This window comes from Canis lupus, chromosome 6 (assembly GCF_048164855.1).
Source record: "Canis lupus baileyi chromosome 6, mCanLup2.hap1, whole genome shotgun sequence".
Taxonomy (NCBI): domain Eukaryota; kingdom Metazoa; phylum Chordata; class Mammalia; order Carnivora; family Canidae; genus Canis; species Canis lupus.
In genome coordinates, this window is record NC_132843.1 from 6,088,806 (window position 1) to 6,107,377 (window position 18,572).

The 18,572-nt window shown below is 34.9% G+C and overlaps 1 protein-coding gene across 11 annotated transcripts in view; it reads right to left on the reverse strand.

Annotated features, from left to right (window-relative positions):
- Positions 1-2,771: 2,771 nt before the first annotated feature.
- ANKRD12 (ankyrin repeat domain 12) overlaps positions 2,772-18,572 on the reverse strand; it is a 123,628-nt gene continuing 107,827 nt past the window's right edge. For all 11 annotated transcript variants that reach the window (XM_072828731.1, XM_072828726.1, XM_072828734.1 and 8 more), the window contains 4 exons: positions 14,654-14,752; positions 10,577-10,720; positions 8,536-8,631; positions 2,772-7,203 (listed from right to left, as the gene is read on the reverse strand). In XM_072828731.1, coding sequence (XP_072684832.1) covers positions 7,018-7,203; positions 8,536-8,631; positions 10,577-10,720; positions 14,654-14,752 — 525 coding nt within the window. In that variant the 3' untranslated portion in view covers positions 2,772-7,017. The remainder of the gene's footprint in view (positions 7,204-8,535; positions 8,632-10,576; positions 10,721-14,653; positions 14,753-18,572) is intronic.

Below are 18,572 nucleotides of genomic sequence, written 5' to 3' on the forward strand. Positions count from 1 at the left end.
AGTAATATGTTTTAGCATAAGAATTTATCTCAATACTAAGATGCTCATTGAACATCTTTTTGTTTTTGATAATAAACATTTGCAAAATATCTAAATGTCTAAGAGGGAACTGGTTAAATAAATTATGGAATGTCTGTATGATGAATGTTTAATGAGATGGAGACCTATCCATCTATCAATCTATCAATCACATGATACTTTTGTAAAGGCCTGTCATTTTAAACAACTGACGGTGTTTGTTGCCAATAACATTTGACCTTTCAAGTGAAATTAGGATTTCGGAAAACTTGTAGTTGTCACCTACAGCTTCACAGCTTCCCCATACTTAAAAAGACATTTCTTTTTTTTTTTTTTTTAATTTTTATTTATTTATGATAGTCACAGAGAGAGAGAGAGAGAGAGTGAGAGAGGCAGAGACACAGGCAGAAGGAGAAGCAGGCTCCATGCACCGGGAGCCCGACGTGGGATTCGATCCCGGGTCTCCAGGATCACGCCCTGGGCCAAAGGCGGGCGCCAAACCGCTGCGCCACCCAGGGATCCCAAAAAGACATTTCTGATTAAATCAATGGTGATATTAACAAATGTGAATTTTGGGTATTGTATAATGAGGTCTGTCAACATTTGGAAGACACACACATAACACAGCGACCCAATGTTTTCCAAATGATCAATACTTGATGTTAAAAATCATGCCTTGCTAAAAGACCCATTCGAAGTGCAAGATAGATTAATGGATTAACAGAATTAGGAAAAGCTGATTATATGGTTTCAGATTCCACAAGGCAACTAACCTTTTAGAAACTACTTCTCAGGGTGCCTGGGTGGCTCATTCAATTAAGTGTCTGACTTCAGCTCAGGTCATGATGTCAGTTCAGGGTGACCTGGGATCAAGCCCTACATCAGGCTTCCTGCTCAGTGGGGAGTCAGATTGTCCCTCTGCCTCTTCCACTGCTCATGATCTATTGAATAATTAAATAAGATCTTAAAAAAGAGAAACTATTTGTTGCATTTTTATGTGGAATCAAAGAATAATGCCCACATTTATCTGAAAATCTATTAAAATATTAAAAATATTCTTCCCCTTTCCTATTTGTGTGAGGTCAGATTTTCTTCATACAAACCAAACCAAACTAAACACCAAACAAATAATAAGTACAACACATTGAGTGCAGAAGCAGATATGAAATTTCTAGCTTTCTTTTATTTGGCCAGGTATTAAGGAGTTTGCAAAAATTTAAAATAACACACTTCTCTAATTTTTAATTTTGGAAATATATTTTCATAAAAACATGCATGAGTTTATTAATATTTAAAAATGGTTTTAATTTCTACTTTATTAAATATCAACTGATATCATACAGAAACAAAAGCTCTCAAAGTACTTTCAGGATTCCAGAGAGGTCTGGTGACCAAAACTTTTGAGAACCAATCTTGGTAAATGCTGTGTAAATCTTCAAGTGGCATAGTCCTTGGCACGACACATATACTGTGTGTTGAGTGCATAGATTGATGTGTGAATCAGCGGAGGAGCTGAAAAGTATCCCCGCAGCTCATAGTTCAGATGATTCATCTGCTCCCTAAAAGTCCACCTATGATACTGGGCTTTTCCAATCTTATCCATACTCTGCTTAAAAAACAAACAGGGCAGCCCTGGTGGCTCAGCGATTTAGCGCCGCCTTCAGCCTGGGGCCTGATTCTGGAGACCTGGGATCAAGTCCCATCTCAGTCTCCCTGCCTGCTTCTCCCTCTGCCTGTGTCTCTGCCTCTCTCTCTGTGTTTCTCATGAATAGATAAATAAAATCTTTAAACAAACATACAGTATTAGGATCTATATAAAGAGTAGACAACCTAGACAATATAGAAAGGGTGTCAAGAAAATAAGACAAGTTTGGGGTACATGGGTGGCTCAGTCGGTTGAGTGACTCCTGGTTTCAGCTTAGGTCATGGTCTCAGGGTTATGAGATCCATCTGTAAGTCGGACTCTGCGCTGATTCTCTTTCTCCCTCTCCCTCTACCCTCTCCTCCTCACGTGCACACACTCTCTTGCCCTCAAAAAAAAAAAAAAAAAAAAGGTTAATTCAGGCAAAGTTTTTTTTTTTTTTTTTCAGGCAAGGTTTTAAAAACGTCTAATTCTAATATTCAAATACTGGTGCATTTAAAAGTAATAGAGGTGGTGTTTCTCAGAAATCTAAAGCTATGGTTGTGTATCCATATTAAAAGGAAAATTTTTGGCAGGGGGGAGCCATTAGGATATCCACTAATTATTCTGAAAAAGTCATGACAGTGTTAGCGTATTACTAAAAAGGGAGGAAACTAGTCACTAAGAAAAAATGGAAGCAGGCCACAGACTAGGTACATGCAGGACAAACAAATATATCTGACCAAAGGACTTAAATGCAGAATACATAAAGAATTCCTATAAATCAGAAATAAAAACCCAATAAAAAGTGAGCAAATTGAGGACATTTCACAAAATATGTACAAATGGTCAACAGGCAAATGAAAAGTGATGTTCAACTCATTAGTCATCAAGGAAATGCCAATTAAAGGCACAAGATATCACTACACATCCACCGAAATTGCTAGAATTGAAGACTGACAATCAAATATTCAACCAAATATTAATGAAGACTCAAAGCCACTGAGTCTCTCATAGGTAGGGGTGTAAAATCGTACAAGCATTTTGGAGAACTGTCAGTTTCTAATAAACACACAATGACCTAGTACTCCAAGGTATGTATCCAAGAATGAAAGAATATGTCCACAAAGACTTGCAGATTCACAGCAGTTTTATTCACAACAGCCCCCAAATTGGAAACAATCCAAATGTCTACTAACAAGAGAATGAATAAACAAGTTTGTACAATATACTACTGCTCATTAATAAAATGGAACATATTACTGATATATATGCAACATGGATGAATTTCAAAACCTTACGTTGAGAGAAAGAAGTCAAAAGCAAGAAAATCGTATATACTGTTTGATTCCATTTATATGTTCAAGAACAGGTACAAGTAACATACGGTGATGGGAATCATGGTGGTTGCTTCTGGGGTAGGAGCGCTGACTGCAAAGGGGCCGGGAGAGCTTACTGCATTCAGGCCATGGTAACGGTGTATACATTTGTCAGGACTGGCTGTTTGGGTTGTTTGTTTAAACTGGATTTAAACCAGTAAAAAAAAAAAAAAAAAAAAAAAAGGTACTGATAATGAGCTCTTAAGCTAAGTGATGGGCACACAGGTATTGTTCTTTAATCTGTAAACACATGCCACATATGCTTCATTCTGTGGATTAACAGCAAAATTTCCTTCAGAAGTGGAGAAAAAGGTGGCTACCTAAAAGCTTTTTATCTAGGACTACTCAGATATGGCATGGCATATAAGCTTTTTGTTTTGTTTTAAAGCACTTAAAAAAAGTCATCAATAAAGAAATGTTTCATAAATAATCATAAATTCTGTGTAACTAATCGATCTAATACAACTGAATCCCCATGCAAGCAAAGATCATGTTCATCTTTAGATAATGTTATGTGCAATTTTCTCTAATGGAGAGATGCACATGTATAAAAAATTTACACTATTTGCAGATACTTTATAGCATTTAACAGTCACTGGAAAAGTCTTTCTACATGTATTTTCCACTGTTTTTATGCTAATACAATTCTACATGTTTTTGCCATATTAAAGGAACTATTTAAACTTTATTTGCCTCCGTTTGTTCCATGAACTCTGGTGTTACTGACTGGAAATATTTTGGGTAACTACTACTGTGGAGGCTCTGTTACTCCATTTTAGGTACATTGGAGACTACAGTGTCAAGAAGCCACCAAGAAAATAAATTACAAGACATTTAATTGATTAAACTTCACACAAGCTTTTCCGATTAATATCTCTTGTATCAATCTTTTTACCTTGTTTGAAACAGATTTTTTAAATATCATGAAAACACTCTTTAAAATATAAGAAGATAAGACTAGCTCATGAGTTTTAAAGCCAATTTCCTCTATAGAATATTTTGGGGTTTATGTATCAGGATACCAGAAATAGAATAAAAAATACTTTCTGGTTAATTAAGAAAAATACATATTTAGCATTACACTCAATTTCTAGCATAAGTGCATAATTATTGGCAGTTAAAAATGAGCCTCATGGGATCTTTGCTTGAGATTTTTGTGGTTATGAAGTTTGCAGCATATCTAACATTTAAAATTCACTTTTGAGACCTCATTACTGAGCTATTTTTCAGAGGCTGTTTCCCTAAAATGAGTATTTCTGTAATTTTGCTACTGCCCAGGTAAACATTAGTGTTTGGCTTAGAGTCACATGGGAGTGGAAAGTAAAAAAACAGTTAGCACACATTTCACTCTTATTTTTTTCTATAAAAATATAACTCTTTATTAAATAACATGCACAAATATCAACTAGTCATTTATTAAACAGATATGATTTAGAACAAGATTTAAAGAAATACAAATCCTTAGGTACAATTTAGTATCTTGTTCATGATATTTGAAGTTTTAAAAAAAATCACTGATTAAACTAACCATCCTTTATTTCTCTTTCAGAATCCTAAATCTCTTTAGGTATATACCCCATTCCAAGATTTTTTTAGTCTCAGAGCTTCAGGATATCTTTAATATCAAAAGCTCTTAACTACTTACTTAAGAATAAATTCCACCAAGAAGGCATTCACTTTTAAGCTATCCATTTAGCTTTGAGTCATTTTACAAAGGAAATCTGCAGAAGCAGAATCATGGCAGAGAGGCTCCAGCAACTTGAGGTACCATTGAAGAGGGTGAGAACTGGGGTTAGTATTTAAAAAGCTGGGACAACTAAAACATGCCAGATTCCTGCTTGCTTGTTTTTCTTCTGCAGCTTGTTCTGTTAGGCCAAACAGTGATTTTCCCCCATTTTCCAGTTGGACCCTCAGAACAAAAAGCAGTATAAATTTACCCCTCTCATATTTTTAATGCTCAATAATCTGGTTTTTTCTTTTTAGGCAAAAGTATAAACAAAATTTGCATTGAGTTTTTCATATTAAAAAGTATTGCTTTTATAAATTAGCTTTTAATGTTCCCAGCCTTAATAAACTTAACTTCAACAAAACCAGTGCTTCAAAATCTACCCTGCCTTTCCTGGCCCCATTATCCAATAAAAAAGGCCCAAATCTCTCATCTAAGTTTCTAAAGAACACTACATCCAACCTTTATAATAAAGTTCTTGCACTGTGTATCTTTTACAGTGCTGCTTTATTGCGCATGCCAAGTACAGTATGAATTAAAATATAAATTGACATAAAAATTCAAAAATCCCTAAGCTTAATATATACCTTTGCACTCAGAAACTTCAATTTTTACATTCTCTCCCATTAGCTGGGATTTCCAACTTGCTTGCTGAGTTTAAGTCACTTTATTCCTCACATATATCTTTTAACTTTTCTCTATCAGAATAAAAAATGTCCAGCATTATTTCATAATTCAAGAAAGTATTGTGGAAAGTTCTGTAAATTTTATCTCATATACTTATGTTCAATTTTACATATAACCTAATTTTCCTTTTAAAAATGTTTTAATAAGTTTAGCGGATTTCAGATCTGAAATATTCCTGATTATTTAATCTACCTCATGTTATAGGAGAAATGACTTTTTCTAAGTATATTGCTAATTATTTTATTAAAAACAGCATACCAAATCTTATTTTAACTATAAAATTCTGAAAATTATATGTTTTGCATCTTGATACAAGGAAAAAAATACAACATATTTATCAGTTTTTCATAAACATTGAAGAGATTGGTCAGAATATGCCTGTTTCTTGTATTTTGACTACCGAATATCTTTTGATTTGAGTACTCAGTTTGTATTTTAAAAGTGCAAAGGTTATTAAGCTTAAAACATTATATTTAAGCAATGTAAAAAAGTTTTACAATGATTTAACATGACCAATAAAATTTATTAAACATATTTACATATATTCACAGATTCTTTCATACTTGAGTATTAAAATAGACATTTACAATTTCAGAATTTTCATTCAAAGGCATTTTGGGAGAGGGGGATAGGTTCTATTGTGAGATGAAAAAAGAGCTGTTTCTTTGCATGACTAATTCTAAATAATATGTCTGACATAGTGAGTCATAGGTACTATCCCAGGAGACTGGCATGAAACACCCTACACTACTTTAGGCATCGCTTATGGAGAGAGTTAAATGATAGGAAGCATGCAGTACAACTAAGTCACAACCTTTACAGTTATGGTGATGAAAACAAGCTAACTCAAACGCATGCATGCCTTATTTAAAAGTTTTGCTACCTGTATACACTACTACTACACTCCATACAAACTACAACTTTGGTCCAATAAAACATTAGACACAACAGCTTTACAATTATTTTTTTGTACATGTTCTGACTACCAATCCCTTTGTATACATTTTGACCATTAATTACAAGATTTACATCTGCACAATATGTATAAAATAAGTTATTAAAAAGGAAGACAATATTAAAACTTTTGAAAAGAAACTGTACAATTAATTTACAGATATAATAAACTGAAGAAATTTTGTGCCAAGTTTTTCTTCCACATTTAGAAACTATTTGGTAGGAACTGAACCTTTTAGTTTACCAATGTATTTTAATAAAACTTGAAAGACACTGGAATACTAGTGGTTATCTTGTTATTTAAGAGTGCTAACAACTTCCAGTTGCTGTTAGATTCTCAGCTTTTAAAAGATCTACCACAGTCTGCCAACATGCTCTAATGCAATAGTTACCTCTCACCAATATAAATAATAGATTTCAGTTAGAAACTGTTTGGATCTAGGATCCAAAATAATTCTCTTTTCATTTTTTTATAAAATGACAGTGTTTACTACATAACCAATTTTAGTCAAACTTTACTAACAACTGTAAAGGCATAATATCAGTATTTTTCTCAAAAGGCAGTGTTCCACAGTTTAATACTCTTGAGCCCCATCAGTTTAAAACACCACCACCGGAAGGAATGGCTGCTATTATATAGGAGTTAATTCGAAGTCATCGTTAACATCGACAAGGGGAACATAAAACTCCTGGATTTCATAAATGCTGATAGACTTGTAGGTGGCAGGATCAAGTTCCTGGAGTTTGAGCTGCCATTCTAATCTCTGGACGGCATTTAAAGCTGCAGCTTCATGTTGTTGCCTCATTAAAAGACAGGTCTATTGAGAAGAAGAGAAGAGTTATCAATTTTTGTTAAATTTGCTTTGTTTAAAAATTAATCTCATCCATAGTTTTTTTAGTGATTAAGTTTTTGAATTACACATCCATTTTTGCTTGACCCTGTCTGTATCTATATGCCAACTATTTCCAGGTCTGCAACTTCAAGAGTGTCTAACCTCACAGACTTTTAATTTGAAATTGCTCTTTTAAGTTAAAAATAAACCTGCCCTACGACCCAGCAATTGCACTGTTGGGGATTTACCCCAAAGATTCAGATGCAATGAAACGCCGGGACACCTGCACCCCGATGTTTCTAGCAGCAATGGCCACGATAGCCAAACTGTGGAAGGAGCCTCGGTGTCCATCGAAAGATGAATGGATAAAGAAGATGTGGTTTATGTATACAATGGAATATTACTCAGCCATTAGAAATGACAAATACCCACCATTTGCTTCAACGTGGATGGAACTGGAGGGTATTATGCTGAGTGAAGTAAGTCAGTCGGAGAAGGACAGTGTATGGTCTCATTCATTTGGGGAATATAAACAATAGTGAAAGGGAATATAAGGGAAGGGAGAAGAAATGTGTGGGAAATATCAGAAAGGGAGACAGAACATAAAGACTCCTAACTCTGGGAAACGAACTAGGGGTGGTGGAAGGGGAGGAGGGCGGGGGGTGGGGGAGAATGGGTGTCGGGCACTGAGGGGGGCACTTGACGGGATGAGCACTGGGTGTTATTCTGTATGTTGGTAAATTGAACACCAATAAAAAATAAATTTATTAAAAAAATAAAATAAACAAACAACAAAAAAGAAATTGCTCTTTTAAATAATAAAATTGCAAATTCTCAAAAGAACCATGAACAGCTAAGAAGTAGTTTTTGAAATGACTTAAAATCTCAAACCAAATAATTTTCTTTATGAATTATTTGCAGTATATTTTCTTTCTCTCAATATGTCTTCCCTCCACCCCCCATTCTTTCCTATAGTAGAACTACCCACCAGACTTGGATATTGGACAATAGGCAAACAGATCCCCATTAGAAACTTTTTTTTTTCTTTGAATTCAATTAACATAAAATGTATTATTAGTTCTGGTAGAGGTCAGTGATTCATCAGTCTTCTATAAAACCTAGTGCTCCTTACAGAAGCTGCTTTTTCTGTGGTAGTTTCATTTTTCATACTACACTGGTTTTGAAAAATGGACTTGTGCTCTTTATTTTCCTTTACTTTCCGACTGTGGCCATGCGTGACTAGTCACTCCTAACAGAGCTGCACTTTCTGTTTAAGGGGGAAGCATCCATTGAAACTGAACTTCTAAACATACATACCTTTAGTTTGTCAAATTTATCATCTACATCTTGTAACCAAGACATGAACTGTCTTGCATTAAAGCGATCCCTCACAGAAGTTTTACTGTCATCAGACTGAAAGAGAAGATTAAAAATAGTTGAATACTATACAATGTAATAACCAACCCACTTTAAAACCTATGTGCCATTATAATTTTTGTGGTGTAATGGAATGATGGAAAAAGGATAAATATAAATATAACAAAATATAATAATATATTAATATATTATATATTTAATTTATATTAAATTATATATTTAATATTAATAATTAAATATAATATATAATTAATATAATTAAATATAATTTTTTTATGTCTATGACATTCTTATTAAAGTATAATTGATTTCGTATCTCATTTTAGTGGTAATTTTTACCATATGTAGGGAGAAGAAGTGTTAAGGTGGGATACAGGCCAACATTTTTCCAGGACCAATATTTTGGAATGGTCATAAAGAAATTCCGTATCAACTCTTAGGAATATCAGTTTTGGAATTAAGACAGGCTGTATTCAAATGCCAGCTTTGTATCTTATTATGCAATCTTGAACTAATTATGTACTCTCTCAATTTTCTATTCTGTAAAATGCGGTGAATACCTCTTTTAATCTTATTTTGAGAATTAAGCCTCTGAAGTCCTCATCAGAATGCTTGGGCATACAAGCAGCATTCACTCTAATAAATATCTGCTGTAATTACTACTACTACTATCACCCATGCCATCAAAGTGCCATCCAGGCCATCAGGCAGATGCTCAAAATTTTAGCTGTTCTCATTTCCTTCGTTACTCTATAATTGAATGAAGCTTTAAAAGATCTCTAGATATTGCACTGTCTAGTCCAGTATTTAGTAACATAAACTATTCATTTCCATTATAAAGAACCATTCATTTTTTTCCTTTAAATTATTTAAAGCTGGGAATTATGTAACTTCCCTCAGTGGCTTTTCCAGAGTTTATTTCCTCACAGTCAAATAGTTCTTAAGATCCAATTATCATTATTATTATTTTTAGATAGTGTGCATGTGAGTGGGGGGAGGGGCAGAGGGAGAAAATCTTGAGCAGGCTCCATGCCCAGTGCACAAAGCAATGCAGAGCTCGATATCATGGCCTTGAGATCATGACCTGAACTGAAATCAAGAGTCGAATGTTCAACCAATTGAGCTATCCAGGTGTTCCCCCAATTATTATTCTTAATAGCCTTTTCAAATATCTCTGAATACTTTCATTTGGATAAAACAGTTGGTGACTTAAGGTTTGAAATCTACTGATCTAGTTTAATCTTTTTTTTTTTTTAAACAGGAGAAAAATAAAGCCCAGAGAGAACTACGTAATTTTCTCTGTAACATACCCTGTGTTCTTTGTGTTTCTAGTTTGTCTGACTTAAAATAGCATTTCCTAGTATTTCTGTGTGGTAATCCTTCACTGTCCATGCTTATGCTCTTTATTTTAATCATTATTATCTCTCTTATAACCAATGAATTTCATTCTAGTTTGTGAAGCACAAAAAATTCTGACAACTGCTATGTCCGGTTTTGAATTCATATAATTTATATGTGGCAGTAAACTTTATTCAAGACATAGCTACAGTTTTTTTTTTTTTTTTTCCACAAGTGTGTTTATTTATTCTACCAATATCCAAGATCAAAACAAAAAAAGCCTGGTCCTGTTTTTAGCACCGCCACAGTCTAGAGGTTCAATCTGCCTGTAGCGTTTTCCAGCTTACAGTTGCTTTCCAGTTACTTCAAGGTACAAACATTCACTTTAGAAACAAATTACATGTTATGTAAAAGGACACTATCCTAAACACATAATGGTTTTGTAAATATTAGCTTTTATAACATAAGGCTAACGTATAAGAGGATTTTAGAAAAAAAGATCTGGTGATCTAGATTCTGTAAGAATTGCTTTTCTCTTTTGAGTTTTACTGACTGCTAAATTCAAGTTTTTTCCATGGAAGTAGATTACAAAAACACTCAAGTTGTATTTAGGAACATTTCAACTGAATTAGTGGCACTTTACCTGAGCGTCCAGTGGCACACTGTACACTTCTGCGTCCAGTAAAACAGTGCACGCGCTAAATGGCAGTGTTTGATTTGCCAATGTTCTTGCAGCTCTGTAATGAACTCGTAGAACTTCCTGTTCATTGGATACAATGAGTTTTTCCTAGTTGAACCAAGAATGAAAAAAAAAAAACCCCATAATTCCTCAATCATTTGTTTTTCAAACAAAATAACTTAAAATGTACTAAAGAATCTGAATCTCAGAGAATTCAGAATATTTTTTCTTTTTTTAAAAATATTTTATTTATTTATTTGAGAGAGAAAGAGTGAGCATGAGTGGGGGAGGAGCAGAGGGAGAGAGGAGAAACAGACTCCTGGCTGAGCAGGGACCCCAATGTGGGGCTCCATCCCAGGACCCTGAGATCATGACCTGAGCAGAAAGCAGACATTAAACCAACTGAGCCACCCAGGCACTCCTCAGTTTTTTCTAAAAGTGTTCTAAAAGTATAAGTAAATGTTTTCTTTCCAAAAGTGGCAGACTCCTCTAAAAAATTATCTTTTAAAGTGTACAAATGGTGGCTTTTAGTATATTCACCAAGATGTTCAACCATCACCACTAATTTCAGAACATTTTCATCACCCCAAGAAGAAACTTTGCATTGAATCACCAGTTATACCCCATATACCTCCTCTTCCCCTGGCAACCACTACTCTACTTTTTGTTTCTATGATTCCTACTCTAAATATTTTCTTACAAATGGATCCATAGAACATGTGGTATTTTGTTTTTCATGTCACATGTTTTCAAGGTTCATCTGTGTTGGAGTGTGTATCAGTACTTCATTCCTTTTCTGGCTGAGTAATATTCCATTGTGTAAATATACCACATTTTATTTATCTGTTCATCAGTTGATGGTCTTTTGGGTTGTTCCTAGCTTTATGCTATCATGAATAATGCTGCTATGAACATTCATACTCAAGTTTTTGGATACATATTTTCTGTTTCTCTTAGGTAAATAACTAGGAGGGGAGGTACTAGGTCATATGGTAGTTCTACGTTTAACCTGGTGAGAAACTGCCAAATTGTTAATAGCAGTTGTATCATTTGATATTTCCACCAGCAATGTATGAGAGCTTCAATTTTTTCACATTCTTGCCAACACTTACTATCTTTTAATTATAGCTTTCTAATGGGTGTGAAGTGCCTTCACTGTGGTGGCAGCTTCTGTTTTATAATGAATATTTTCATAGAAACAAACACTACTTTGATGCTGATTTTTAAATCTCTGACAATCATAGTACAATCTTGCCTTAAAATGTGTTAACCAGGATACAAAACTTCCAATTATGTTATATGAAAGTCACCCTATCATAAAATTAATGTAATGATCTAGGCAATCCTCTGCATTTAGCAGCCTGGGAATTCCCTAGGGTGTAGCTAAGATACAACCCATCGTGATACTGGTTACAGACTTGTGCCATCATGTGGTAACTGTCTTCTTCAGCTTCAACATGAATGGGGACAACCCTGGGACCTGTGGCTGATTAGAACTTCAAGGACAGAGGTAGTGAGACCAGGAATCTTTCCATTATAAATACAGAGGTAGTGAGACCAGGAATCTTTCCATTATAAATGTCCATTGTTTTGTTGGTTCTGTCTGGCAGGTTGGGCTGAGAGAATATTAGGGATGTGGTAGGTCTTCTTCCAACCATGTTCCCTATTCTCTCTCGACTTGATGAGAATTTTGTCTTTCCCCTATTGGAGCATGCAGGTCTCTTTATATCCAAATATGTATTACTGTATTTATAATTTAGTGAAAACACAAATAAACAAAGTCTTATTTAATATTTTAAATTTTATGTGACAAATGATACTCAAAAGAGAAGACCTAAGTGTAATACTTAAGATTTATTAAGTAAATTTAAGGTGGGGGGGATCCCTGGGTGGCGCCGCGGTTTGGCGCCTGCCTTTGGCCCAGGGCGCGATCCTGGAGACCCCGGATCGAATCCCACGTCGGGCTCCCGGTGCATGGAGCCTGCTTCTCCCTCTGCCTGTGTCTCTGCCTCTCTCTCTCTCCCTCTGTTACTATCATAAATAAATAAAAAATTAAAAAAAAAAAAAAAAAAAAAAAATTTAAGGTGGGGACTTTAACTGAAAGAATATAAAAAAAACCTGATCAGATAGATACTAAGAAAAAAACAGCTAGAAGAAAAGCTTTCCTAAAAGACTGGTCATAGTAGTATAAGATTAAGAGCAATCACCAAAAATTCCTTAACACTATATGAGAAAGAAATATATTATTTGCAGTCAGACCCCCTCCCCTAAAATAACTAACAGAGATATGCTGCTTAAAATGGCAGCCTAAATATTCTACTTCAGGTCATCCAGTATAGTATTCAAGTATTGTCATCATTTTCAAAGGGAAAAATGATCCTAGAACAGAGGTTCTTGATCTGGGGTCCTAACATTCCCAAGAAGCCCATGGATAGACTGGGGAGAGAGGGTCATCTGTTAACTTGGATGAGAAAATTTTTTTTTTTTTGGATGGGAAAAATTCTATATTTTTACTAACCTCCAATTGGCCATTTCTTTCAATTATGAATGTAAGCCACAAGCAACACTAATATCAGAAGTATCTGCAACTCTGCCAACCATAGGAATCACAAATATTTTCAATTCATATTATAATTGTTGCAGATACTGCCCCCAAATGGTATCATTGTTTGCTGTCACATAGGTCAGGCATTTAAAACTGTTGGTTAATATATGAAAGCATGGGAGTCATCTTTACTCTTTGTTAAAGTTCTGAAAAATTGCACAGTTCAAGTGAGAATTCTTAACTGTTTGTTAGGCAGCATGGCTTTTGTTACATGTATAGATGAATAGGTGAACATATGTTACCAGGTGGCTTCAACCATGCCTAATGGTTGAAACAGCTACTGACGTGTGTTATATGACCTAACTTCTTTTTTTTTTTAAAGATTTATTATTTATCTATTTATCTATTTATTCATTCATTCATTCACTCATGAGAGACACAGAAGAGAGAGAGGCAGAGACACAGGCAGAGGGAGAAGCAGGCTCCATGCAGGGAGCCTGATGTGGGACTCGATCCCGGGTCTCCAGGATCACACCCCGGACTGAAGGCAAGCGCTAAACCGCTGAGCCACCCAGGCTGCCCTATGGCCTAACTTCTTGAGAACAAACCTCTCACTGACATAGGTTATGCACAATGTTACAAGTTCTGTATTAGTGCTTCTTTCATTTCTCTTTGAAATGCTATATATTTGTTTTATTATTTGAAAGCATAATTCTGAGAAAAGGTTTTATATTTACCAGATTGTAACAAGAGTCTCATGGCAACAAAGAAAGTTAAAAGCCTCTGCCCTAGCCAATCAGTTATGTATGAATCAAAGAAATAGCATACTTAGCACACTTTTGTTTTTATGAGTGTGTGTGTGTATGTATGTGTGTACACACACAACACTTCTATGAAGAAAGATCATAGCTCATATGAAGTTTTAGAAGTCCCTGACCCTCCCAAAAGACAAAGAAGGTTTTAGATTTTTGTCAATCCAAGGGAAATGACTTTTATGATTTCTATAGATAGGTTTTCTCATTTTATTCCATGCCAAGTTTCACCATTAGAGACTAGACTACGAAAGCAGACATGTAAGGACCAATAAGCACAGCTCTGGTAGGTATTCTGTACTGAAGTAGCTGGCAACAAACAACAATTCCAAAACTTGGAAATCCAACTGTTTAACTAGAAATTCACTTCTTTAGCTTCACAAATTCAGCAAATGATAAGCAATTAGAGATTTTTATATGTTAAAAATAAAAACATGAACTATAACATAGGGGCAGCTACCCTAAAACAGGCTTAAAAAGTCCCTATCTAACTGCACAGGTACAAGATAACAAAATCAAATCTTCCTGAATAGTTCTCAATAAGGAAAATCCCCTAAGAAAATTATATATGAAAAAAAAATTAAAGGAAAATTATATATGTATATGATATATAATATGACATAGGTCATTATAATCTATTATTAAAATACAGTAATTTGTAGCATAATTTTAAACACTTCTTACCCTTTCAATACTGTGTTGCAAACGTAGTTTCATTCTTACAACTTCCTGTTGCCGAAAAAGTTCTTTAAGTGGATCTGATAGTGAAGGTGGCGGTGTGATCTAATTAAAAAAAAAAAAAAAAAAGAATTAAAAATAGTAGGTTTATTTGCAACAATGGGCTACTCCTAATTTTTTTTTAAGTTTATTTAAGTAACCTGTACACCCAACATGGGGCTCGAAATCACGACCTTGAGATCAAGAGTCAGACGCTCTTCTGATTAAGCCAGCTGAGTGAATGGGCTATTCTTTTAAAAATTAAACATTTTAGTGCATCACTTAATGAAAACAAATTCTGATGTTCTCTGAATTAGATAATACAGTAGGAATTATACAACTGATTGTTACTTCTTAATTTCAATGGTCTAAAACACAGTAGAGCATACTGGTAAACTTAGATGTTTTAATTCTGAGGCTACAGCAAATTTCAAAGAGCAATTGAGAAGGGCTAAAGATTAAGGAAGTTTCTTACTACAGAGACATATTTTAGAGCATCAATAAGCGACAGCTCATATATAAGGAACAAGGGGTCACAAAAACAGAAAAACATCAAGCAAACTGTTCTAAAGGTTATAGCAGTCTGTGTATAGTAAGCATGAAATCTCCTTGTAGACAGGATAAAAATCAAATGTTAAAGTGCTGAGTTTTACAGTCACTGAATTAAGTCTTTTATAAAAAGATGGAATTATCCTTTAATAGAATTGTGGTTTTCAAAATTCTTTATTACAGGTGATAACCCATTTTGTTTAGCCATGCTCCAAAAATCTTATGCTTAGTTCATCTCTAACTTGATTATTACAGTAGAGTGCTTTCTGGTAGATGCTGGAGGTTAAGGAAGCAGACACCATCTACACACTGCTGCTCTACAGTTAATATAAAGAGACATCTGTGATCCCTTAATATTCTCCCTCTACTCCTTGGAGTAGCTATATTCCTTCCTATACCCCCAACTAGCTTCTAACTATTGTCAGCATATTGGTGCAAAGTAAGGTAACTTGATATGTTTTGGCACCATAAAATAATTTAGTTGACTCTTCTGATTCTTCAGAAGGTGGGACAAGCAGATTCTATGTGCTTCTTGACGTGGTGCTAAAGGAATTATATATCATATATGAAAAGCTCTAGCCAAAGAATCAAACCTGGATCTAATCAGGACTCTATACTTATTATTTTTTTTAAAGATTTTCTTTATTTAGTCATGAGAGAGAGAGAGAGGTGCAGAGACACAGGCAGAAGGAGAAGCAGGCTCTATGCAGGGAGCCCGACATGGGACTTGATCCTGCGTCTCCAGGATCACACCCTGGGCGAAGGCAGTGCTAAACCGCTGAGCTACCCGGGCTGCCCAGGACTCTATACTTATAATCAGTAAATAGTTTAAAGGAATTACACGGGATTGAAAAGTATATTAAATAACATCACAAAGATTCACTCAGTCGAATCAATGTGGAAAATTCTATAGGCAGATTATTTTTCAGGCCTCTAACTGCAATAATATAATTGTTTGATTTCTGTGCCTTAAAAATGTTAACAAGAGTAACAGTGAAGTTTAGTGCTACTATCTTAAAGTTTTCCAAAAATAAAAAAAAAAAATAAAGTCTTCCAAAAATCATAGAGGCCTCCTTTATGCAACCCAGATGAAGAGTATCTACTCTTTTGAGCCTGGGGTGTCAGAGAAAGCTTCTTGGAGAGGGTAATGCCTGAAGGTACATCTTAAAGGAAGAGCCAGAATCATGGGTTAAGAGAAATGAATTGTGGGGGGAAAATAAGGGGGAAGAAGAATGAGGAGATAATTCCCAGATGAGAGGATGGCATGATCAAGTGCACAAAACAAAGAGACAGTATGGTGCCTGGAGACAACCACAAGTTGAATTCCCAGGACATCAACTTTGAGGGAAAGAATGGTAGGACATGAAGATGGAGGGATTAGAAGTAAAGTAATAAAGTTTTTCTTTCTTTCTTCCTTCCTTTTTCTTCTTCTTCTTTTTGACTAGCTTTCTTAAAGTATGTTCCACAGAACACTGGGCCCGTAAAGATGACTTGCAGGAAATGATTCCACGAACAAGTCAGTCTGGGAAACACGGCATATAAGTACTCATTAGGTGTCTCACAATTAATGAATTCAACTTAATGGTTCTGTGAAATCCTGCAGTGAAGAAACTTATTTACTTTTAGATTAACGGTGTTTCATTTTTCAAATGTATTGACCATAAGCCCTCCCCACTCTGCCCCACCAATTCCCATGCATTTAATCTGTCCACATGCTGTGGAACAGATATTAAGCTAACACATTGGTAGGGTAAATTTTGTATTTGGTGGGGAACCACTGAAAGATCTTACAGCTCACTGCTGTGTCTGCAGAATAGGTATTACGAGGACAAGATTGCAGGTAAGAAATTAAAGCAGCAAATCACTGTGACACTGGTGAGAGAAGGAGGCAGGAATGGAACGGAAAGGGCCTAAAAATATGGCAATTAAAGGATAAAAAAGAGGGAAAAGCTGAGGAGGACTTGCAGGTCCTTTAGCCTGAGGATCAAATGGCTGGTAAGAGATACCCCATGAGGGGAGATGGGGGAGGGGATAGGAGGAAAGAGAAATAGGGTCTTGGGTGAGTTCAGTGCAGACATGTTAAGTTTGTGAAGCTCGTGGACATCCAAGTGGAGCTATCCATTTAGCAAGAAAGGTGAGAGAGGTTTGGGTAGCATACATAAACTTGGAAATTTTCAACATCTATCAATGTATAGAGATCTGGTAAAATCACCAAAAAGGAATATATGGAGACTTTCCCTTTCCTGTTTTCCCAATCTAACTTTAAGTAAATCACGTTTGGAGATTTTGTCTTTTAAGATCTGTGAGTCCCAGGAGTCTCTAAAATATAAAATCTCTCGACAACTTCTCTTGGATGCTCTTTCTTGTCATCCACTCTTAGAATCCCCCAAAGGGGCTGTGTGTGCTGGTACTTGGGACCACAGTAGATAGTAGAATTTGACAAATCTTTTTCTTTTATATTCCCCTTGTTCATTTGCCTTTTGGGAACTTGACCTACAGCTTTATTTTTCTTCCTTTGATTTCCTCTGGAAAAACAGCAGCATTCTGGTTAAATTATGAGAAAAATATTTGCTAGAACAACAAACATTTAAATTGACTTTGGAGATGTTTCACTATATTTCTAACAGGTTCTATAAATAGATCATATAAATGTGGATAGATTAATTCAATAAAGTGACAATTAGCTGATAGAAGAAACAAATGTATAAAATCATATTGGAAACAATTAAAATAATGTAGTGTAAAAGCGATTTTTGTTATTTTGGTTTTTCTTTACATTTTTAAACTAAGTGTTGAACAAATGAGTTTCAGTCCAGTAAACTAAAAAACACTGCCTTTTATGAGCAAAATGTGGGGGTTTGCAATATTAGCTCTAAGAGATACGAATTTTAAAGTTATTTTGAGATGGACAAAATAATAACCTCTTAAATCTGTTTTCAAGTTTTTAATGGGTTATGGAATATATATATATTTTTTAATTTATTTTTATGGAATATATTTTTGAAGTAGGGTAGGTATTATTTTTTTACAGATTTGAAAACAAAAAATCAGAGAAGGAATTATTTAAGACCACACAGCTGGTTTATAGCAAAATCCAGACAAACTTATCTATACAACCTAGAAATCTATACTGTGCTGTGCATTTCTTTAATAATTCTCATTACAAAAAAAAAAAAAACTCTACTACACTCAGAAAAAATTCTCGGCTCTACTTATAGCTCTTTCTGAAACAATATTTGATATAACTAAATTCTCATTTAATCAAAGCTGTATCTCCAGAACTGCTGCAAGGGAGCTTAAAGGAATAAGAAAAGGTAATTATAAACACAAGCACACA